The sequence below is a fragment of the Hippopotamus amphibius genome, chromosome 11, assembly GCF_030028045.1.
Source record: "Hippopotamus amphibius kiboko isolate mHipAmp2 chromosome 11, mHipAmp2.hap2, whole genome shotgun sequence".
Taxonomy (NCBI): domain Eukaryota; kingdom Metazoa; phylum Chordata; class Mammalia; order Artiodactyla; family Hippopotamidae; genus Hippopotamus; species Hippopotamus amphibius.
The window spans coordinates 75,693,706-75,719,035 of record NC_080196.1 but is presented as its reverse complement, the minus strand read 5'-3'; the positions used below and the strand labels follow the sequence as shown (position 1 = coordinate 75,719,035).

General features: G+C 35.9%; 1 protein-coding gene across 5 annotated transcripts in view; it reads right to left on the bottom strand.

Annotated features, from left to right (window-relative positions):
* The window catches only part of ESCO1 (establishment of sister chromatid cohesion N-acetyltransferase 1), a 65,632-nt gene that overhangs the window by 37,460 nt on the left and 2,842 nt on the right, over positions 1 to 25,330 (bottom strand). For 4 of the 5 annotated variants that reach the window (XR_009047955.1, XM_057698558.1, XM_057698559.1 and 1 more), the window contains 3 exons: positions 6,575 to 6,677; positions 2,715 to 2,817; positions 355 to 2,478 (listed from right to left, as the gene is read on the bottom strand). Coding sequence is in view for 4 of the 5 variants with exons in the window: in XM_057698558.1 (XP_057554541.1) it covers positions 355 to 1,899 (1,545 nt within the window). In the remaining variant the exon portion in view is untranslated. The remainder of the gene's footprint in view (positions 1 to 354; positions 2,479 to 2,714; positions 2,818 to 6,574; positions 6,678 to 25,330) is intronic. The other variant, XM_057698562.1, reaches the window with a different exon arrangement.

The window sequence follows — 25,330 nt, the reverse complement described above, 5'->3', positions numbered from 1 at the left end:
AAATTTAACAACTCAGAATTGGGCCCAACTTCAAGTTCTACATTTTAGTCAATCACTATGAAACATAAGTTTCTCTGGTTACAATTAACAGAAAAAGGAAACAAAACTGTGTTAAATGAAAAAGAAAAGCTAGAATTCAACAGGTTTATGCTCCACATAAATTAAAAATGAAGGGTAAAAATAAGGAAACAATGGCGTCAGTAAGTTCTATCACTCATTACAAGACTGGGTTAATAAAACAGAATTCCTTTCACATTTTACGGCTTCTTAAGCTAAAATAAAATCTCTTGTAGACACTTCATTCTTATCAGAGAGTACTCAGACACCTCTACGTACATAATGAAAATAGATTACCTTATCTGGTGTCGATTCAAAAGAATCTTTCTTCTGGTTATCCAATGGTTGGTCAGGAGGTGGTTTTATCTGATTACCCAAATGACAATTTTCAGGAGCCTTTTGGGGGTTTTTATTAATTTCAACTGTAATATCATTAAGTTTAACTTCTTCGGAATTAATTTCTTTCATTTCTTCCTGCTGGCAAGCTCTATTTTTATCATCAGGTGGTTTTGACCCTAATAATGTACTTTGAGTCACTGGATGATGCATTTCTAATGCAGGTAGTGAAAAACTAGGTCGTAATAAGCCCAATTTAGGGGGAAATTGAGAGTCTAATTTATTTTGCTGCACAGAGTTAAATTTTGAGAGTTTAATTTTAGTCCAGTTGGAGTTCTTTTTAGTTGAACTGTTTATTCCATTTAGCATACATTTCACAGGCTTTGTTTTTCTACTGGGGAAGAAACGATTACACTGAACATCCTGATTTGTTTCCTTCTGATGAAGTATTTGTCTTTCAATATCAGTCTCTTCCAATTTTATTTCTGTAGGCTTCTCCTCCTTTACATTTTCCACTTGTGAAGATTCCTTTTTTACCTCTACAGTATCTGACTCAATTTCACCAGCAATTTCTTCACAGAGCTGGAGAATACTCCCTCGTTTGCTCTTTCCTGCTTGCTCCAGCTCATTATCTACACTTTGTTCAGGCACTGATGGCTGTGGACTTTTTTGGGATTTTGCACTAGTATTCACTTGTGTATGAACTGACTTCTTCAACTCATTCTTTTTAGAGACCACTGAAGTAGCCACTTTTGATCTTTTTATCTCAGAAGAAGTTACAGGCACAGACTTTGTTTCCTCTTTTCTAATATTCTTCTGAAGACACTTTTCAGATCCTTTCATGCACTGAGAACTACAAGTATAAGCTGTCTGAAGCTCTACTTTGCGTTTTTTTCCTTTTGGGGAATTTATTACTTCATTAATTACAGAATTTTCATCCTCTTTAGAATCAGATTTTATTTCCAGTACTTTTCTTTTCACATGTTTCTGATTTGTTTTAACCTTATTAGATTTATTCTGAGTATTGTTACAGTGCTCTTTTTTTGTTGGTGGCAAACTCTGTTTAACTGCTTGAACTTGACCCTGAATTTCTCTACTACGCAGAGATCTTGTTGAAACGTCTGTTAACTGCTGTAGTCTTTGTGATCTCCGGTTAAGCTGTTCATTTGATTTGGGGGTTTCATGCACTGACTTTTTCTGAGATAATTTCTTCTGTTTTGTAGATTCTTGTGAATGTCCCTTTACAGTCACCATGTTTTTATTAATAGATTTACTACCTTTTTTATCACTGGATGATGACCTTGTGCTCATGCATGTTCCTAATTCAGACTGATTGGCTTTACTTTCATTGGAAGATTTAACCAGTGATTTTATAGCTTCCTTTGGACCTGATTTTTTTGCTAGATTCTTTTGAGAACCTTGAATTTGTGTTTCTAGATTCTTATCTTCACTCTTTTTAATAACACTGGAGGAATTTTCTTTTGATTTCTCCTGACTGGACATCATTCCTAAGTAAGATCCTCCTTTTCTGAGTAGCTTTTGAGATTTTTGTTTCCCAGTAGTTGTAAATGCTGAATGTACAGTATTATTATTAAGCAGCAGGTCTTAAAAATCAACTGATACTGATATACATTTTCAACAAAAATACTACTTTGCTAAAATTTCTGTCATCCTTATGATATAAGAAAAGCTGGCATGAAGGCTGAAAGATATTTGCTTTACTTTGGACAAGGCAATAGAAATGAGGAAAATTTAAATCTAATCTGATATTTTCAGAACTTTTTATGAAAAAATTTTAATTCAAGTTGATCTGTTTTGTTAATTTTTCAATTAATATTAGTTTTCAGGCCTAGCCCTGTTACTGGAGAAGTTATTTATCACTGACCTGTCTGTTTTGACAAAGTTTTTGACAACTTTTTTCTTCTGAAGTCTACAGTTATTGGACTTTGATTCACTGGAAACATGTCTTACAGTTAACAAGTTTCTTTCCTTGTTTGCTGGGTCTGTTGGTTTAAAGTTCTTGTCTAGCCACTTCCGTTTAATAAAATACTCTATTAATATAGATTTTCTTTTGTGCTGCCATTTCTGGAAAAATAAAAAAATAAAAATTAAATTTTGTACAATCCAAGAAATTTTTGGCAATACAGAAATATACAGAATATACATGATTCACAAAAACTCTAACTTCTATTTTTGAATTATTTAGTCTGTATACTTAAGGCTAACAAAGTATCCCAAGTACAGTCTTAAAAATAATTGAAAACTTGTTTTATATAAGCATAGAATAGTTGAAAATCAATCTATTCCTTGAGGTTACTTACATTTCCTTTCCCACGAGAAAGAACTGATCTTTCTGCCACCATAACTCATAAAAATTTGATAAAATCATTCCTTATAATTTCCTTTTAACACATTACACAGCACCTAAAAGTAAAATATTTTAAAATGTTTAAAAGGTACAAAGATGTAATCTTTCATTTACATCTCATCAAATCCATTAATCAATATATTAGTCTATACTCCATGATTTTATCCTGTCCTACCATTAGTCTTCAGAGCTCAATTTACACATAGCACTTAATTTTAGTATTTCGAACCTGAAGTAAACTATAGGACATGCATCCAATGGAATGAACTTTTCTATTTCATTGATGAAATCCATTTTATGTTTTAGAAAAAGTTTTAAAATACAAAAAAAATTCATAACAGACATACAATGGTTAAGCTAGTAAAATTCTATTTTGAGGAAAAACTGCACATAAATAACAGTGACAGTTAAAAAGGCAGATTTGAACAAACATTTACCTCTACTCTTACGTAATACCTACTAAAATCAAAAAGCAATAGATTAAAACAAAGTGAGACAAAACTATAAACCTTAAGGATAAAGAACAAAAGTGTAAATGATAAAAATTAAAAGTACAGATGCTACGAAGGACAAATAACTAACCTCCAGACCCAAGAAAAACCTGATCCTAAACTGGAAACTGAGGAAAGCCAAGCGAGAAGCAGCTCTACGTAAACCACAGAATCCTTCAAGAAGCAGAAATTGGCAGTATCAAGAGATGGGGAGGAAAATGGGACTCACAAAAGGGAAAAGACTTTCACACAGACATTCCAGTTACTACCTCCCAGAAGACTATCCTGCATCACTTCCTAAAGACTGGTATAAAACTTTGGAAGGAGTAAACAAAAGGTCTTTGGCCTGTGGGCTCAACAGTCACAGCTGAGGGAAGAAGTATCATACTGACAACAGAGGGAGTAAGTCGCAGTACACATACTGATTGCTGAAATTCACTCCTTCCACCTCAAACCCTCTTTGCCTACTCAGAGACTCCCAGAGGACAGCAGCCTAGCCTATGCCTTCTAGGAAGGAAACTGAAAGATCACTTTCTAATGAATTTGACAAAACTAGAGAAAAGACCTAAAAAGTGCTGATAGTACCCCACAGACATTAAGCATAGACACACAGACACACACATATACGCTCGTTCGCTTACTCACTCACTTACTCACACCCTACAGGCAGGAGACTACCAGCTCACCCACCACCCAAACACAGTTTCCAATCAGTTTTCAGTGTCTCACTTGTAATCATGAGCAAATAAACAAGAATCGCCACATACAAAAGGAAAATCTTAAAAAAACAGGAAAGAAGTAGCTTGGAAGAAAAAAACAATGCACAGACAAAAACTAAAAATAAGTTAAATTCATCCACGAAACAAATATATAAGAACATTCACAGTACAAAAAGGAACTCTTGAAAATTAAAAATGATATTCAAGAAATTAAAAAGTCAATAGAAGCAACAGAAGATAAAGGTAAATGCTATAAAGTAGAACAGAAACAGCAAGGTGGCAAAATAGGAGACAAAAGAAAAGAAAAAGGACCATCCATGGAGACAGCCCAGTAATTGGGGTTTTAGAAAACAGAGAAAAAAACACTGAAAAAAAATCAAGAATTCAAGGAATTTTCCTAGAATTGTAAGACACGAGTTTCCAGATTAAAAGGGTCAAGAGCATCTAGCACATGAATAAAAAAAGATTTTAAAAAGTTTGTCATGGGAACTCCCTGGTGGTCCAGCGGTTAGGACTCTGAGCTTTCACTGATGAGGGAGAGGATTGGGGAACTAAGATCCCATAAGCTGCTTTGGTGAAACCAAAAAAAAAAAAAAAAAAAAATCCCATTAAAAAAACAAATTAAAATTTGGGAGAATTTTAGTATTTGTTTTCAGAGTGGGAAAGGCTTTCAAGCCTAGTCACAAAATCCAGAAGTCAAATTTGAGGGATAAAACTGGAGGAAGAAATACTGACAAGAAATACCATAAGCTTATCACCATCATATATTCACTGGAAATAAACCACAGATGGCTGGTGAAATAATAGCAGAATAACATAAATTAGAACCAAATCAGTTTGATCCCTGGGCCAGGAAGATCCCACATGCTGCAGAGCCAAATCAAAATACTATTTTTCACCTATCAGACTGGCAAAAGATCAAGCAGTTTAACAACACATTCTTAGCAAGGATTTGTGACAGGTTACTCTTACATTATTGCCTGTGACTCAATGTCTATGCAGGACAGTTTGTCAGTATAAATCAATATATTATAAATGCTAAATTTCAAACAATTTCATTTCCAAGACTTTATCTTACAGATACACTTGCACAAGTGCACAAAGACACAAGTAAGTACAAAATTCATTGGAACACTGCATCAACAGAGTGAAAATCCACAACATCCATCATTATAAACTACTTTATAATTAATGATACATGCATATGATATCATGCAATCATGTCAAAACAGAGAGGAGATTCAACTCAATTCCAGGCAAAACTCCCACAGGCTTTTTATACAGAAATTGACAACCTGATTTTAAAACAATATGGAAAAGCAAAAAAATCACGTACAATAGTCAAAGCCCTTTAAAAAAAAACCTGAAATACACTATCCAATTTCAAGACTTACTAAAAAGCTACAGAAAGCAAGACAAAGGCACACAGAGATCAATGGGAGAAAATCCAGAAACAGACCCATACGTTTATGGTCAGTTGATTTTCAGTCAAAGCTCTACAGCATGTCCATGGGGAAAAGAAAAGTCTGGAAAAAAAAAAGTGTTGGATATCCAAGTAGAAAAAAGAGCAAAAAAAAAAATCAACCCTTACTTCACACAACACACAAAAATAATTTGAGACTGATCACAGACATAAGGTAAAACTATAAAACTCTAGAAGAAAAAAAGGCAAAAATCTTTGAGACTCTGAGGTACACAAAGATTTTTTTAGGAAGGAATCCTATCCACTCCACATAAAAACTTGTCCAAAAACCTTGAAAGCAGCATAGTGTATAAATAACCAAAATTTGAAAAGAACCCAAAAGTCGGGTGAATGATAAACAAAAATGTGGTGTATCAATGTAACAGAACACTCAGCAATCAAAAAGAACAAACTACTGGAATCACATAAATGAACTTCACAATCATGCTGCTGAATGAAAAAGGCTAGACACAAAGAGCAAATAAAGTATGATTCTGCTTTTTTGAAATTCTAGAAAAGGCAAACTTATCTATGGTGACAGAAAGCAGATGAGCCATTGCCTGGGGTCAGGAGTGGAGGGAGAGACAGACTTTTGGGGTAATGGAAATGATCTCTATCTTGATTGTGACGGTGGTTCTAAGAGTGTGTAAATCTGTCAAAATCCACCAAATTGTACACTTAAAAAGGGTGCAGTTTATTATACATAAATTTTGCTTTAATAAATCTGTCTAAAAAAATAGAACTGTAAGTAACTGATATGGACCTACAATCGAGAAACACTGTTAAACCGAATAAAGCAAGATGCATAACAGGGTGTACTTCCCTTTGTGCAAAAAGAAAAAAGTGAGACAGTGGGAGGAAGGAAAGGTACAGAAACATATGCTATTTATGCACACAACAGGTATGGAAGGATACACAAGAAACTAGTAATAGTGAAGACTTCTGGGAAAGAGAACTACAGGACCAAGTGTGAGAAGTGCGAAAAAAAAAAAAGCTTATTTTTCACTATATACTCCATTTTATTATGTAAACATATAACCTTGTCAAAAAAAGTTACATTTCTCTGAACATATTAAGTATATTTGGCATACTGACCAATTATTTTTGAAGGCACTAAATTGTAACAGTATAAGACACTTACCTTACTGAAATGAAAATCACATATAACTTTTTTCTTCAAGTTGATGGATAATGCTTGTAATGAATGATGCTTCCAATAACTTCCTGTGTGACTGGTTGTTAATCTTAGAGAAAAAAAAAAAGAATTCTATAGCTAAAGTAAAACAATCACTTAAAAAACATGAGAATACGGGGGAGTCGGGGTGGGATGAACTGGGAGATTAGGACTGCCATATATATATTACTAATAAGAAAAAAATATCAAATTGTACACTTTAAATACATGCAGTTTATTGTATGTCAATTACACCTCAATAAAAGTTCTCAAAAAAGAAACAAGGAAGAAATAGATTTTGACAGACAACTAGTGATCAGTTCCACTACTACATCACATTGGGTTTTTGGACTCAATTTTTAAATGTATTTTGACATATCAACTAGAATGTAAGCTCTACAAGGGCCCAGACTTCTATTTTGTTGATGATGTTTTATTTTGTTGATGTTGTATGCCCAACATGTAGCAAAGTGCCTGTCACGTCATAGGTACATAATAAAAATTTGTTGAATAAAAAAAAAAGAATACAAAAAACAGTACTGTCTATTAACTGTCTATTAACTACTAAAACAGTTTAGACTAATCTAGACTAACTAAACAATGGCCTAGTGACGATTTTTCACTTGACATACAAAAACCATGCAACCCAATATGGTCACCATCTCATTTTTTTATACCATATAATAGATTTGGTTTTTCTTTAAAAATAACCACTACCTTTTACCCCAAACCCACCACCAGGAAGGCGGGTTTTCCTTTCCATCAGATACTTAGCTTGACCATATGTCTTACTTTGACCACATGGTGGACAAAGCCTACTTCCCACAGCCTTGCCATCTGATGATTTGGCCAAAGGGATGTTAGCAGAAATGATGCAAAGAGACATTTGAAATGTCTTTGTGTAGTTGGTCTTGCCCTCTTGTTACCTCTGCCATCACCATAAGAAGAGCTTCAGCAGGTAGATGCTGCCCCTTTAGCCTAGGCCCCAGAAGAAACACAGACAGTAAAACTGAGCCAAACCCCAAATGGGGTGCCAAGCCCACCCCACAGTGAGAAGTAAAGCCCACCGACACCCATAGCTAAGCCTAACCTAAGTCACCTTACCCACAGCAGCTCTACAGATGTATAAGCAAAAATAACTGCTGTTTTAAACCACTGAGTTGGGGACTTCCCTGGTGGCACAGTGGTTAAGAATCCACCTGCCAACGCAGGTGACACGGGTTCAATCCCTGGTCTGAGAAGAGCCCACATGGCTCAGAGCAACTAAGCCCATGAGCTACAACTACTGAAGCCTGCATGCCTAGAGCCCCTGCTCTGCAACAAGAGAAGCCACCACAATGAGAAGCCTGCACATTGCAACAAAGAGTAGCCCCCGCTTGCCACAACTAGAGAAAGCCCGTGCACAGCAATGAAGACCCAAGGCTGCCAAAAAAATTAAATTAAAAAGTATCAAAACTTAAAAAGCAAAGAAACAAAAAAATCAAAAAACCTCTGAGTTGTAGGGCAGTTTCTATTACAGCAATAACTGACTAACACATAACTGCAGTTATATTTTCTGAGGAGCCCCAGATTTACCCAAGATTAAGCCTCAGAGGTACAATAACTTGAAAAATCAGAAAACTCACTTAATTTCCTTTATCACTTTAGTGCCAAGAATTCTAATTTTAATTTAACATTTGGCAGCTGGGACCTATCATAATAAAAAGCTTAATGGATACACAAATCTACAGTGCTTGCCACTCACCTGTGATCACTTCACTTTAGTTTGCCCTAAATGTTAAATCATTACTAACCTAGCATTATGCAACTTAATAACATTCCTTTCTAGTAAATAAAATCTTTCAATCAAGGGCCAAAATGCATTCTCTAACCTGTTAACAAATTGACAAGATCCCTCTACCATCAAAGGCCAGCTTATTACTAGAATTCTAAAAAATCAATATTGGGGTCAAAAAACAATAATCAAACAACATAAAATGATCACTTTGGAAAACCCACAATAACATTTATATAGAAAGATAATTGACAAGATACAGGTTAAAAAGTACCTGAGAATTTAACAGTACACCCAACTTCCCAACAGTACATTATAATAAAATATACTCAAATTTTAATCATTAAAATATTTAGCTGAAATCACCCAATATATTTTAAGTTTAAAGTGATTTTTTAAAAACCATTTTATAATTAGGAATTCCCTGGCAGTCCAGTGGTTAAGATTCCACGCTCTCATTGCCGGAGGGCCCAGGTTCAACCCCCGGTCAGGGAACTAAAATCCCACAAGCCACATGGCATAGTTGCCTATGAAACAATGGACAAAAGATTAACCTCCAAAATATACAAACAGCTCATGAAGCTTAATACCAAAAAAGCAAATAACCCAATCCACAAATGGGCAGAAGACCTAAACAGACATTTCTCCAAAGAAGACATACAGATGGCCAACACACACATGAAAAGATGCTCAACATCCATAATCATCAGAGAAATGCAAGTCAAAGCCACAATGAGGTATCACCTCACACCGATCACAATGGCCATCATCACAAAATCTGGAAACAACAAATGTTGGAGAGGGTGTGGAGAAAAGGGAACTCTCCTGCACTGTTGGTGGGACTGTAAGTTGGTACAGCCACTATGGAAAACAATTTGGACGTTCCTTAAAAAACTACAAGTAGAACTACCATATGATCCAGTAATCCCACTCCTGGGCATATACCCAAAGAAAACCATAATCCCAAAAGAAACATGTACCATAATGTTTATTGCAGCACTATTTACAATAGCCAGGACATGGAAGCAACCTAAATGCCCATCAACAAATGAATGGATAAAGAAGATGTGGCATATATACACAATGGAATATTACTCAGCTATAAAAAGGGATGAGATGGAGCTATATGTAATGAGGTGGATAGAACTACAGTCTGTCATACAGAGTGAAGTAAGTCAGAAAGAGAAGGACAAATATTGTATGCTAACTCACATATATGGAATCTAAAAATGGTACTGATGAACTCAGTGACAAGAACAAGGACGCAGGTACAGAGAATGGACTGGAGAACTTGAGGTATGGGAGGGGGCAGGGGGTGAAGGGGAAACTGAGACGAGGTGAGAGAGTAGCACAGACATATATATACTACCAACTGTAAAATAGATAGTCAGTGGGAAGTTGTTGTATAACAAAGGGAGTCCAACTCGAGGATGGAAGATGCCTTAGAGGACTGGGGCGGGGAGGGTGGGGGGGACTCGAGGGGGGGGGAGTCAAGGAAGGGAGGGAATACGGGGATATATGTATAAAAACAGATGATTGAACTTGGTGTACCCCCCAAAAAATAATAAAAAAAAAAAAAAGAAAAAAAAATTACTCAGTAAAAAAATAAAAAAAATTAAAAAATTAAAAAAAAAAAAACCATTTTATAATTAGGAATTCCCTGGCAGTCCAGTGGTTAAGATTCCACGCTCTCATTGCCGGAGGGCCCAGGTTCAACCCCCGGTCAGGGAACTAAAATCCCACAAGCCACATGGCATGGCCAGAAAAAAAAAATTTATAATTGAGATATAGTTTGAGATAAGACAATAAAATTCACCTATTTATAGTGTACAATTTAGTGGGGTTTAGTATATTCAAAGTTGTACAACAATTGCCACTAACTCCAGAATATTTTCACCACCCAAACCATTTAGGAGTCATTCCCTATTCCCCACCCCCTGGCAATTACAGATCTACTTTCTGTCTCTATGGATTTCACCATTCTGGATGTTTCATATAAATTAAATGATAAATAGTTGTGGCCTTTTGTGGTTGGCTTCTTTTACTTAACATAATGTTTTCAAGGTTCAAATAGGGCTGCAGCATGTATCAGTAATATTTTGTGCTTTATGGCTAAATACTATTCCACTGTATAAATATATCACATTTTGTTTACCTATCCATCAGTTTATAGACTGTTTGATGGGTTGTTTCTACTTTTTGGCTATCATGAATAAATAATGCTCTGAATAATCCTGAATGAGTTTTTATGTGAACATACATTTCATAAGTTTCTTGAGTATATACCTAAAAATATAACTGTTGGGCCATATGGAAACTCTATGTTTAACTTATGAGGGACTATTATCCAAATCAGCTACATCATTTTACATTCCCACCAGCTGTGTGTGACAGTTCCCATTTCTCTACATCCTTGTTAGAATTTATTATTAATTTTTAAAATTTTAGTCATCCTTTTAGGTATAAAATAGTATCTCACTGCAGTTTTAATTTGTATTTTCCTAATGCCTAATTATGTTGAGCATCTTTTCATGTGCTTATTGGTCACCTACATTTTTTCTCTGGAAAAATGTCTACGAATCTTTTCCTTATTTTTAAAATTTGGTCATTTTTCCTTTTATCACTGAGTTGAAACAGTTTTTTTACCTGGATATTAGACTCTCATCAGATGTATGAATCACAAATATTTTTCTCCAATTCTATTGGCTGTCTTTTCACATTTTTGATAGAGTCCTTCGATGTACAAAAGTTTTTAATTTTGATGAAGTCCAATCAATCTCTTTCTTTGGCTGCTTGGGATTTAGGTGTCACATCTCAGAAACTATTATCTATTCCAAGACCATGAAAATTTACACCTATATTTTCTATGAGTTTTACAGTTCTAGCTTACATTTAGATCTTTGATCCATCTTGAGTTCTATTTGGTGCAAGATAAGAGTAAAACCTTTATTCTTTTGCACGTAGATGTCCAATTGAATCAGTGCCACTTGTTAAAAAGATCATTCTTTACTCATTGAATTGCCTTGGCACTCTTGTTGAAAATCAATTGCCCATAAATATATGGGATTATTTCTGGACTCAAAGTTCTGGTCCACTGATCTAGATGATCTTATGCCAGTACCACAGTCTTGATTACAGCAGCTTCTGGTTTGGGGTTTTTTTATTGAGGTAGAATTGATATATTTTACTAGTTTCTGGTTTACAACATAATCATTTTGATATTTGTATACACTGCGAAATTATCACAAATCTAAATATATGTCACCTTACACAGTTACAAAAAAATTTTTTTGTGATGAAAACTTTTAAGATCTCTCTTAGCAACTTTCAAACATGCAATATAGCATTATTAACCTACAGTCACCACGCTTTGGTCTTCGTCCAAGGTTCCTGGCTCACAGCTCACAAAGCCCTTGGAATTTGTAGAATTAACTGTAGAGAGCAATCTAAGTGTCTTTTGTTATGTTAATGGAGTGGCTTTGGAAAGCACCTAAGGATAGGAGCTAGTTGCCAGTGGAGCCAACCATGTGACTGGCTCCACTGGCAACTAGAGGGTTGGATTAGAGGGTTGGAACTTTCAAGTCCTATCCCCTAACATCTGGGGAGAAGAGAAGGGCTGGAGGTTGAATCAATCTCCAGTGATTTCATTAATCCTGCCTATGTAATGAGGCCACCATAAAAACCCAAAAGGATACGATTCTGGAGAGCTTCTGGACTGGTGAACACATGGAGATTTGGTGAGAGTGGTGTACTCAGAGCACGGAAGCTCTGAGCCCTTTCTCCCATATCTTGCACTGTGCATCTCTCCCATCTGCCTGTTCCTGAGTTATATCCTTTTATAACAAATCAGTCATCTAAGTAAAATGTTTCTCTGAGTTTAGTGAGCTGCTTTACCACATTAACAATCAGAGAAGGGGCGTGGGAACCTCTGATTTACAGTTAGTTGGTGGGAAGTACAGGTAACAAATTGGAGGGGACTGCTGGAACCTTCTGTAGCTGGTCAGTAAGAACCCCAAGTAACCACCCAGGCTTCTAAAGTGTTGGTGGAAGGAGGGGAAGTCTTGTAGACTGAACCCATAACCTGTGGGACCTGATGGTATCTCTAAGCAGATAGTGTCAGAACTGAATTGAATTACACCCTGCTGGTGTCTTAAGGATTGCTTGGTGTTGTGTGAGACACACTACACACACACACACACACACAGAAGTGGGTCCAGGGACCTAATTTGTATGATATTTGTCTTACTCTGCCTTATTTTACTTAACATAATGCTCTCCACGTCCAACCATGTTTTCTTAAACAGCAAAACTTCATTCTTTGTATGGCCGAATAATATTCTATTGTGTACACATAACACATCTTTATCCATTCATCCATGGATAAACACTTAGATTGTTTCCATATCTTGGCTACTGCAAATAACACTGCAGTGAACATGGAGGTACACATATCTTTCTGAGGTCGTGTTTTTCATTTTCTTCAGGTAAGTATCTAGAAGTGGAATTGCTGGATCAAATGGTAGTTCTATTTTTAACTTTTTTAAGGAAACTCCATACTGTTTTCCATAGTAGCTACACCAATTTCCACTCCCACTAACAGTACACAAGGGTTCCCCCTTTTCTCCACACCCTTGCCAACACTTTATTTCTTGTCTTTTTTATATCAGCCATTCTAACAGGTTTGAGGTGATATCACATTGTAATTTTGATTTGCGCTTCCCTGATGATTAGTGATTTTGAGCATCTTTTCATGTTCCTGTTGGCCCTCTGTATGTCTTCCTTGGAAAAATTCCATTCACATTTTCTGCCTATTTTTTAATTGAATTGTTTTTTTTCCTATTGAGCTATATGAATTCATCATGTATTTTCAGATATGTGATTTGCAAATATTTTCTCCCAATCAGTAGGTTGTCTTTTCATTTTGTTGGTTTCCTTTGCTGTGCAGAAGCTGTTTAGATTGATACAGTCCCACTTGTTTATTTTTGCTTTTGTTGCTTTTGCTTTTAGTGTCATACTGAAAAAATCATCACCAAGACTTAGGAGCTAACTGCCTATGTTTTCTTCTAAAGAGTTTACGGTTTCAGGTCTTATGTTCAAGTTTTTAATCTATTTTGAGTTAATTTTTGTGTATGGTGTATGATAGTGTTCCAGTTTCATTCTTTTACATGTGGCTGTCCAGTTTTCCCAATACCGTTTACTGAAGAGGCTGTCCTTTCCCCTGTATATTCTTGGCTCGCTCTCTTTCTCTCTTTTTTAAGAAACTTTATTGAGATGTAATTGACATACAATGATCTACATATATTTAAAGTGTACAATTTGATACTTTTTCTTATTAGTAATGTATACATGGCAATCCCAATCTCTTTTTTTTTTTGGTCACGCCACATGGCTTGTGGGATCTCAGTACCTGGGCCACGCAGTATTGTAAAAGCCTGGAATCCTAACCATTAGGCCATCAGGGCACTCCCACTGGCTCTTTTTTTTGGTGAGTTTTTAAATGAGGAAATGTGACTCCAACTTTATTTTTCTTTTTCAAGATTATTTTGGCTTTTTGATATTAATTTTAAGATCAGTTTGTCAATTTCTGCCCAAAATGTCAGCTAGGGTTTTGATAAAGAATCGCACTGAACCTGAGGATCAATCTGAGGCATACTGCCATCTTTATGTCTTTCAATTCTTGAATACTTATCTTTTTCACTTTTTTAGGTCATCTTTAATAATTTTAAATAATGTTTTGTAATTATCAGTGTACAAGCCTTGCACTTCTTTTGTTACATTTATTCTTAAGTACTTTATTCTTTTTTATTCTATTATAAAAGGAATTGTTTTCTTAATTTCCTTTTTTGGATGGTTCATCACTAGTAGAGAGAAATACAGTTGCTTTTTCTATGTTGTTTTTGTACCTTATAACCCTGTTGAATTCAATTACTAGTTCTAATCAGTTTTTTTGTGGATTCCTTAGGATTTTCTCCATATAAAATCACATCATCTGCAAACAGATACAGTTTTAACTTACTCCTTTCCAATCTGGATGCCTTTATTTCTTTTTCTTGTCAAATTGCCCTGGCTAGAACCTCCAGTACAATATTGAATAGAAGTGACAAAGGCAGATATCCTTGTCTTACTGCTGATCTTAGGAAGAAAGACTTCAATCCTTCACCAGTAAGCATAAAGTTAGATATAGACTTTTTACAGATGCCCTTCTATTCCTACTTTGTTGAGTGTTTTTACCATGGAAATTGTTAAATTTTGTTAAATGCTTTTTCTGCATCTATTGAGGTGATCGTGTGATTTTTCCCTCTTTATTCTATTAACATGGTACATCATCTTGATCAATTTTCATATGTTGAACGAACTTTGCACTGCTAGGATAAATCCCATTTGGTCATGGTGTATAATCCTTTTTACATGTTGCTGAATTCAATTTGTGTGTATTTAGTTGAGGACTTCCTTATGTGTATATTTACAAAAAATATTGAACTATAGTTTCTTTTCTTGTGATGTCTTTGTCTAACTTTGGTTATCAGGGTTATAGTGGCCTCACAGAATTAGCTAAGAAGTATTCCCTCCTTTTCTATTTTTGGAAGAGTTTAGGAAAGCTTGGTATTATTTCTTTAAACACTTGATAGAATTCAGCGGTAAAGCCATCTGGGCCTCGGTTTTTCTTTTTGGATGATTTTTTGATTACTAATTCAATCTCTTCATTTGTTATGAATCTATTATTCAGATTTTTTTCTTGACTCAATGTCCCTCTAGGAATTTCTTCATTTTATCTAGGTTATCAAAATTGTTAGTATTCAGTTGTTCACAGTATTCCCTTATAATCCTCTTTTACTTCTGTGAGGTTGTTAGTAGTATCCCCTTTCATTCCTCACATTAGTAACCTGAGTCCTTTTTTTCTTGTTAAAGCTATTTTTAAAATAAGAGAAAAGCAAACTAGGCTACCTTTAATTTCTAGGCCAACAGCAAATCAGAAGTTTCTTTAACTGCTCTATAGCAAACTGTCAATTCTATATACTGCTCCAAATTACACAGAGACAAGAAAAACACTGACCTTAAGCAGCAGCTGCTTCCTTCCTTCTAATCCCATCTCTCATTCTTGAGAAGCAAAATCTCTGTGAACCAGCTGCCCCATATGGGGTAGCTTCCAAAGAAGGAATTGATTATCAACCCAAGCCTTCCACTTATTCTTCATTTTTACTCGGTTTCTCCAGATACACAAAAAGGGGGGGCTGGGGTGGGGTTCTAACCACAGTGACCTGTATTTATAATGTTTTGAGAACTTTATGCTTGACCATCCAACTATAATTTCTGTATCCTTAAAACAGGCAGAACACAGACCAGGCAGTGCAGTACACCTATGCAATACAAGATGCACCTGAAAGAAGTGGAATTTTCACAGTAGGAAAAAAAAAAATTAGTGTCCTCCACTGACAGCCTCCTTCTTGGATTCGTGCCCAGCATTTGATGGGCCATGATCACTTCTGCTACAGGTCTCAAAAGCAGGAAGTAAACGGGCAGCAGCATTCATCCATCTACATTCATGTATAGACTAGAATGTTCCTTAAATCATCCAAAGCTTTAGGACAAACAAATATTAGCAAATTTAAGGACCCTAGAATAAAAAATTAGTATTAGTTCTGATTAGAAATGATACAGGTTCCCATCCTGTTGAGGACTACCAGTGGGCTCCTATTTTTTGACAAGGTGGATAGTAAGTGGGAACTCAAGACAAAGATGCAGGGACATCTAGGGCAGACACAGGAGACTGAAAACTCTATAAACCCCCAAATCCCTTGCCTGCAAAGGTACACGCACCCCCAACCAGCCTTCTGAGTTAAAACCTTTCAGCTACTGTATCTGAAGCAGGTGCCTCAAAAGGAAAAAAGTACCAATTCTCCCCAGTCATATGAAAATTAGATCCCAACACAGTCCAGAGAAATAAGAGACCAGGCCTAGGAGCAAACAGTCTCTGTACTAACCATCAACAGGAGTCTGGAGAACAAGAGTGAATTCTAAAGGTAATAAACCAACAAAGATGGAATATAAGGCTTGATAAGACCATTTATTGTCATGGGTGGACTCACATGATATTCTCTTTCTTCAAGGAGCCAAATAGCAAATATTTTAGGCTTTGTAGCTCACATACAATCATGCTTACGTATTCTTCTTTGGTTTTTTGTTTATTTTTTATTTTTTGCAACCCTTAAAAAAATGTAAAACCATTTTGAGGAAAGAAGGAAGGGAGCAGAACTGACTAAATTTGGCCCAAGGGACAAGACAGTTTATCACTGTTCTAGAGCACATCAAAGCATTAAGCAGTCTGTTAAGGGACTTCCCTGGTGGTCCAGTGGCTAAGACTTCACGGTCCCAATGCAGGGGGCCCAGTTTCAATACCTGGTCAGGGAACCAGATCCCACATGCTGCAACTAAGAGCCCTCACACCACAACTAAAGATCCTGCATGCAGCAACAAGGATCTGCATACCGCAACTAAGCCTCAGCACAGCCAAATAAATAAATATTTAAGATAAATAATCTGTTAAGTTAATTGGAGCCTAGACTCAATAGGGTAGTCAGTGAGGCTGAAATGTCCACATTTCCCAGGTATACTGAAGGAGGAGTCCAAAAGGTTAGGAAGATGGGATTGCTAGATTCAATTTACTCTATTCACTCTGCTTAGCCATACCCTAACTCATACTCCTGAGCAGTTCTGCAAACATCATCATGGTTCTGATAACTGGATACTGAGCCCTGGTCACTTAGGGCTCCTCAAGCCACTATACTAAAAGGCAGAGAAGGCAGCCATGCATGCTGAGACCTAGGTTACTGCTACACAATGACAGCAAGGAGGACTATTTCTGGGACTCAGGAGATTCACTGGGGCATCTTCTGGAGCTCCCCTGTCCAGTATCTTGGTCAATGGACAACAAAGAGAGGACCACCAAGCACTCAGATTCCACAGAATGACTATCCCCACCAAATTAAGAACAACTCTTGGGAATTCCCTGGCAGTCCAGTAGTTAGGGCTTTGTGCTTCCACTGCAGGGGCATGGGTTTGATTCCCTGATTGGGGAACTAAGATCCCACAAGCTGCACAGTGTGGCCAAAAAACAAACAAACAAAACAACAACAACTCATCCAGTCTAGTGTTGGCATAAACCCACGTGAACTACGTAGATGAAGAAGATAACCATTATGATTAGTTTAGGCTTCATGACCACTTGCAGAAGGGAGGCCCATAGCCACCAGCAGCTCCTCCGGCTCCACCATGTATGAAGGGAAAAGGTCGTGGTAATGTTTTAAGTTGCAGGTGAAAAAAATGACTGAATTCAAATCACACATACCCATACCCACAATATGTTTAACAATGATATGATGTTAACAATAAAAATAGAAAAATAAATGTACAGCAGACAGTACAAATAGCACAAAAGAAGACATTTAATCCCAAATATATCAGAAATTACATTATGAGTAATGGATAAAAATCCATGGATCAAATCCTCTAGATAAGCCAAGATTATGAGACACACTTAGAACATAAGGATACAGAAAGATTTAAAGGACAATGAGGGAAAGAAATAAACCATACAAATATTAACTGAAAGAAAGTTGGTACATCTATATTAATACCCAAACAAGAACCTTAATGGGAATTCCCTAGCAGTCCAGTGGTTAAGACTGCATGCTCTCACTGCTGAGGTCCTGGGTTCAATCCCTGGTCAGGGAACTAAGATCCCACAAGCCATGTGGTATGGGAAAACAAACAAACAAACAAACACCCCAAAACAAAACAAGAACCTTAAGACAAAAAGCAATATTAAAGAGTCATATCATAATGATAAAAGCTTCAATTCAACAAGAAGATATAACAATTCCAAACTGCACATACCTAAAAACATAGTCTGAAAATACATAATTTCCAAATTGACATAAACAGTCCTCTAATTAAAAGAACTACAAAGAAAAATATATAAATCCAAAATTGTAACTTAGATATCTGGAAACACTCCTCTCAGCAACTGATAGGACAAACAGACAAAACACAAAACAAATGGACAAAACACAAAACGAACAAAAAATTCATTATACAGAATTATGAACTAATACAGAATTATGAACAAGACAATTTTAAATTTGACCTAATAAATATACACACAATATTATCCCAACAAGTGCAAAATATACTCTTCTCAGGCACACACAGAACATTTACAAAAGCGTCCCTAAATACAAGACCTAAAGCAAGTCTCCACAAACATCTAAGGAATGATACCACAAGTGCTCTCTGATCACAATGCAATTATGCTAGAAATGAAAAACCCACAAAACTCTAAGTAGAAAATGCCCAGATGTTTGGAAATTTAAAAAACCTATTTTACATAAGCCATAAGAAATCACACTTAAGAAAACCACAAGGTGGGTGAACCTGTCCTACCAGATATCAACACAGTATAAAACCATAGTAATGTGTGATATTGGTTCAGGGATAGACAAATAGACCAATAGGACAGAACAATGACACAAAATAGAGTGCCCAGGGACTTCCCTGGTGGTCCAGTGGCTAAGATGCCCCACTCCCAATGCAGGGGGCCCGTGTTCTATCCCTGGGAAAACAGATTTTTTAAAGAAATAGTGAGGTGAGGAGCAGGATAATATTCATCACTGTAAGGCTTTTAGTGCAATTTGACTATAATAACAATGCACATTTATTACTTTGACATTTTTGAGAAACTTCATTTTTATTGCATTTCTGTGCATTTATCCTGACATTCAACAGGTCTGCTTTACTGGCATATAAAGGTTTTAACCATTTTTTAAAATTTAAAATGTACATACAATGCATTTTAAAATCTCATCAAAATGGAAGTTCTGAAAATTATTTACCTCAATTGACTCAATAGGTCAAAGAAAATGAGAACAAAAAGAATACAGAATCTAGAAATGCAGGAGAATATAACCTGAGATACAAAAACTTTAAACTCACAGGAATACTATTTATAGAGATTTTTACTGAACTACTAAACACCTGAAACTTTAACATGTCAATAACTGAAACCCTAATCTTGCCTCCTAAACCTAAAACTTCCAAAGGATTTTCCCCCTCATCTCAGTAAATGATATATTCATCAATTGTTTAGAACAAAACCTTAGAGTCATCCCCAATTTTTCTCTTAAACTTCATATCCACTCAAGCCATCATTAACCCATCTACCATGTCCAAAATCTGACCACTTAGCATCTCTACCACTACCACCCTGGTCCAAGCTACCACTATTCCTCACCTGGATTTTTGCAACACCTTCCTAACTGGTAACTCTGCCTTCAGCCTTGTCCCTCCCTCTCCTCCATCCCCCCTTCAAAGCTTCTTACACAAAACAGTCAAGGTAGTCCTTTTAAAATTTAAGTCAGGCTCTATTACTTCTCTGCTCAAAATATTCCAGTGACTTCCCATCTCAATCAGAGAAAAAGCAAAGGCTTATATTAACTATTAACTACTTCCTAGTTTTCTCCTTCTCACCCTGTTCCAGTTATCTTGGCCCCCTTGCCATTCCATGAATGCATTAAGCATATTCCCACCTGAGACTAAAAAGTGTTCCAGGCAGAGGGAACAGCTCTACTTTCAAATAACTGATAACTTTTTTGTTCCAGAATGCAGCAAAAAACCAAGTTACCCAAAATAATACAAAATTTGTTTTGATTACAAAACTAGTGTGCACACGTGTATACACACACTTTCAAAATTGATAAAAGGAACACAGAGATGATGGAATTTCAGGGATTCTATTAAAACATGACATCAACCAGTCAAATAAAAACAATTACCCTATCACCTCAATGTAACCCCCACCCCATGCCCACCAGAAAAACATTTCTTAAAATCAAACAGCCTTTTTCTACACAACCCTAGGAGTATTTTGACCAACGTGTTTTTGGTATTTCATATAACACTGGAAACGTCTAGCCATCTCAAGGTATAGTAATTCTGTCAAAATATTTACTGCAGAATCCAGCTCAGTATACCTCTCAATTCCAAACTAATTTACTTAAGGTGTATTTCCCCAACTACTTCAAAAGACTCTTCAGTTCCATAAAACATTGGTGCAAATTCAGAGAGCCATCCAACCAGCTGGAAAAAGATTTGCTTCTGAGATCACAGGATAACTTTTCAGCAATACTCAGTTTGAACCTGGCACAAAGCAGACTAAAAGGTCTACCAATAGCATCAGAAGTCTCACACTGAAAACCTTCAATCTGCATAGATCCAGTCGTAAAGGCCCTACAAGTCATGCACATCCACCAACCAGATGCAAGCTCCTCATATCGGCTTTCCTTTCCTTTATTATCTTCCTTCTGATTCTATTTCCACTACTGAGCTCCCTCTTTCTTAACTCTTTCCTTTGGAAGCCCACATAAACCCTTTCCCAGTGAAAATATGAATCTTGAGGCCATCATGGATTATTCAGGTGGGTCCTAAAACAGTGACAAGTATCCTTATAAGAGACACTCATAAAGAGACAAACACAGAAAGTAGAAAACAATGTGAAAACAGGCAGAGATTGGAGTTCTGTGCTCACAAGCCCAAGAATGCAAGGACAGCCACCAGAAGTTTGACAAGGCAAAACGCAAATTCCCCTCTAAGCCTATAAAGAGAGCATAGCCATGCTTATACCTTGCTTTCTGACTCTGGGGATCTAGAACTGTGAGAAAATAAATTTTGGTTGTTTGAAGCCATTTGGTTTGTGATAATCTGTTACAGCAGACACAGGAAACTAATACACCTCCTAAGCAGGCTGTTTCACATCAAGGGACCTACCATGTTCCCAGCACAGCAGTTTTTCATCTCACATGCAAAATTCTTCCTACTTTTCTCTTAAAGATTACATCATTCTGCTCTTATACCTTCTATCTTCCTTCACAGTAGTAATCTACTGATCACCAAAAACTCTTCAAGCATAATCTTCTTCTCAAACCAAACTATTACAAACATCATAGGCTACAAAATTCATGTAAATGACCACAGGTCCTTAATCTCCTTAACTCTGATAACCTACCAATTCTTAGTCCATTTCAACTACACAATCCTTTTGCCACATTCAAGAGATAAGAAACATAGTCACTGAAAATCTGAGTCTGGTGGCTTGTCAAGTTCATAACCCGTTTCTGAAAATTCACGATGCCCACAGGTATCTGCTTTAAAAAAAAGCCGGGGGGGGGGGGGGGGGTCCTAGGGAGTTCATAAATAGTTATATTCTCCTGCCCCTGTGCTCCCTAACAGATTACTGACCCAAGAGCAGCCAACACAAAGTCACTATAATGCAAGGTTTCCAGTCTCGTCACTATTAACATTTTGGAGCAAATAAAATCTTTGGGGGGCAGGGGCAGTTTGTCCTGAGCATGAAGGATGTTTAACAGCAGCATCCCTGATCTATACCTACTAGATACCAGTAGCACCTTGCCCTCAGTTCTGACAATCAAATATATCTTTAGACAATGCCAAATGTCCCCTGGGAGGCAAAAATCACCCCTGATTGAACATCTGGCTTACCTCATTTTAATTCCCCCAGAGTAATTAAAACAAGGTAAGCCAAATGCTAGAGCTGCACTATTTCTCAGCAACCTTCTGAGTCCTCAACTAACTTCAGGTTTCTCTAAGGCCTAGTGTTTGGTGATTCCTATTTTCTCCTTCCACAAGATCTGGCTCTACAGAGTCATCTCTTGCTTATTTCTCTGTATCCTGCCAATCCATTCACCCACTATTTAGGGTAATCCAAATATTTCTCACATTCTAAAATGCCCAATAAATACTTAGAGATTAAAAAGCATTTTAAACAACATAAACTACCACTAACCAAAGACATGTTAAAAAGTCACAACTGAAGCAACTAAACCATTAACAGAGAATGCAACAGAAACACACACACAGTAATACAAGGTATTGACCCTAATAAATTTTTTCAAGCATTCAAGACAAAATCTCTCTATTACACTATATTTATAACAGATATTCAGTAAAACTCAACATTATTAGTTAAAACTCTAAAAAAGACAGACATGGACAATTTAATTTTTAAAGTTCTCTTCCTCCACTGGCCTCTTAAAAATTAACATTCCTCAAGGTTTGTTCTCTTACCACAAAAGACACACACTAGATTTCATCTATACTAATACTTCCAATTACCACCTGTAACGCCGTTAACATACAAATGAATATCCCCAACACTATTTCCATTCCTAGTGCTACTCAGATATCCAACAACAAACTGGACATCTCCATCCTGATGTCTTAAAGGCACCTTAAACTCAACTGTCAAACAGTCAAGTCATCCCACTATGTTCGTTCTCCACAACTTATTATACTACCATCCACCCACATCAAGAAAATAAAGCCAAAAAAAAAAATTATATGACAGCAACAATAACATCAGTAGCATTTATAGTAGCAAAAATATCCAAAACAGCCCAAATGCCCATAAGAGAAAAAAAACAAAATGCCAAGGTAGAATTTTGATAGTCATTAGAAATAAGAGGTATGTAAATTGCATAAAGTAATTTTGTAAAAAAGAGATAAATTAACATGTCATATATAAGTATACTAACACATAGAAAACACACTGAAAGAATACACCCTAAAAGATCAGCAGTAGTTACCTGTAGAGTGGTAAAAGATGGAGATGAAAGGGTATACAAAGAATTTTTTTAAATACCTTCCCATTTTACTTATATATTTATGTAATGGTTGAATCTTTCACATCAAAAAAGAATGTACTTATCAGTTGTGAAATAAATAACTATACAGTGTTTATATCTATGTAAAATATATTGGGAAAGCTCAAAAATGAATCTGGCTATCTACACAGCAACCTACACACAAATGTGCAAAGCAGCATTATTCATAATAGCCAAGAAGTGGGCATAACCCAACTGTTTATGACCTAATGAGTGGATAAATAAAACGTGGTATGTCTACACAATGGAATACTATATATAGTCATAAACAGGAATGAAGTACAGATACATGCTACAACATGGTTGAACCATAAAAACATTATGCTAAGTAAAAGAAGCCAGTCACAAAATGCCAAATGTTGCTTGATTCCATTTATCTAAAATGTCCAGAACAAACAAATCTACAAAAACAGAAAGTAGATTAATAGTAGTAAGGGGGTAGGGAAGAAAGGAAATAAGCAATAACATGTCAGTATAGGCATGGGGCTTCTTTTTTGGAATGATGAAAATATGCTAAAATTAGACAGTGGTAATGGTTGCACAACTCTGAAATATACTGAAAAGCCCAGAGTTGTATTCTTTAAGGATTGAGTGTATCTCCATAAAGCTATTACCAAAAAAGTGAATCTCAAATGATACAGACTTTAATATGCATCAGGCTTTTTAAATATAAGTCTAAATTTGTCTTACGAAAATTATCTATTTTTGTTTTTGAAGAAAAATTTCATTTAGTGACCATGGTCACAACAAAGTTTCAAATACTAGTTGAAATGATTTAACAAAATAAAACAAATTTCCATTTTAACAGGATTATCTTCTTAAAAACTACTAGTATTTTTTTATTCAATAACTCAATTTTCTGATGAGTTAATACAGTCTAAAACTGGGGATCAGCATATTCCCTATCTCCAATACCTTACAGAGAAATTATCTAGGTATTATATATCTTCTAAAATGGACCTATATCTGCATTATAAAAGATAACACGTCAGAAAGACTGTACTATCTGCAGGGAAAAACGTAAGTTAAATTATATTCGTCTTTCTCTTAACTATCACTAAAGATGGTACAATAGAAATACTTCCTAATATAAAGTCTTTAGAACAGTTTCTAGCACATCATAAGCAATTATTAATTATTAGCTGTAATACAAGGGTGAGTCAAAAATTACCTGCACTCTGGCTGCAGAATTTACATAAGTTTTAATATAACCGTAGTGCGGATAATTTTTGACTCACCCGCAAAATAATTAGCTATAATAATTAATATACTGATATATTTTTGGTGAAAAGAAAACATGAAAAAGAAAATGTTTACCTCAGTTACTCATTTCACTTAACTACCTAACAACTCTATTTCCATATTACCACTATCCCTTTCAGCTTCAATAATTACATTAATTCTAAACTATTAACTTATTTACATTAAAGCAGTAGTGCTCAAAGTGTGGTACAGGGATTGTGGGGATTCCAGAGACCCTTTCAGGGGGTTCATGAGACCAAAATCATACACAGGTAAAAGATCAATTCAAAGTGCAAACAGACCAATGAAATTTAATGCAACATGGTATGAAAAGTATATAGATATGGTTTCAGATTCCACACTACAACTAACCTTTAAGAAATTACCACTTGTTGGGACTTCCCTGGTGGTCCAGTGGATAGGACTCCGAGCTCCCAATGGAAGAGCCCTGAGTTGGATCCCTGCTTGGGGAACTAGATCCCGCATGCATGCCACAACTAAGAGTCCCCATGCCACAATGAAGAAGGCCAAATGCCTCAATGAAGATCCTGCATGCCATAACTAAGACCCAGCACAGCCAAAATAAATAAGTATTTTTTTAAAAAATCACCTTTACTTAAAAAAAATTATGATTTGAGTTTTGTTATGAGTCAAAGAAGAGTATCACAATTATCTGAAAATGTTATTAAAGTACTCCTCCCAACACACTGGTGTGAAGTTGGATTTTCTTCACATGCTTCAATCAGAACAACATATAAAGATTGAATGCAGAAGCTGATAGGAGAATCCAGCTGTCTTCTATCAGGCCAAACAAAGAGATTTACAAAAATGTAAAACTGTTGCCATCCTTTCATTAATTTTTTTTGTTTTGGAAAATAGTTGTTTTCCATTAAAAAGTCATTTATATTAACCTGCGATTAGTTTATTATTTATTTTTCAATGAATATATATATTTAAATTAATTTCAAGTACAAT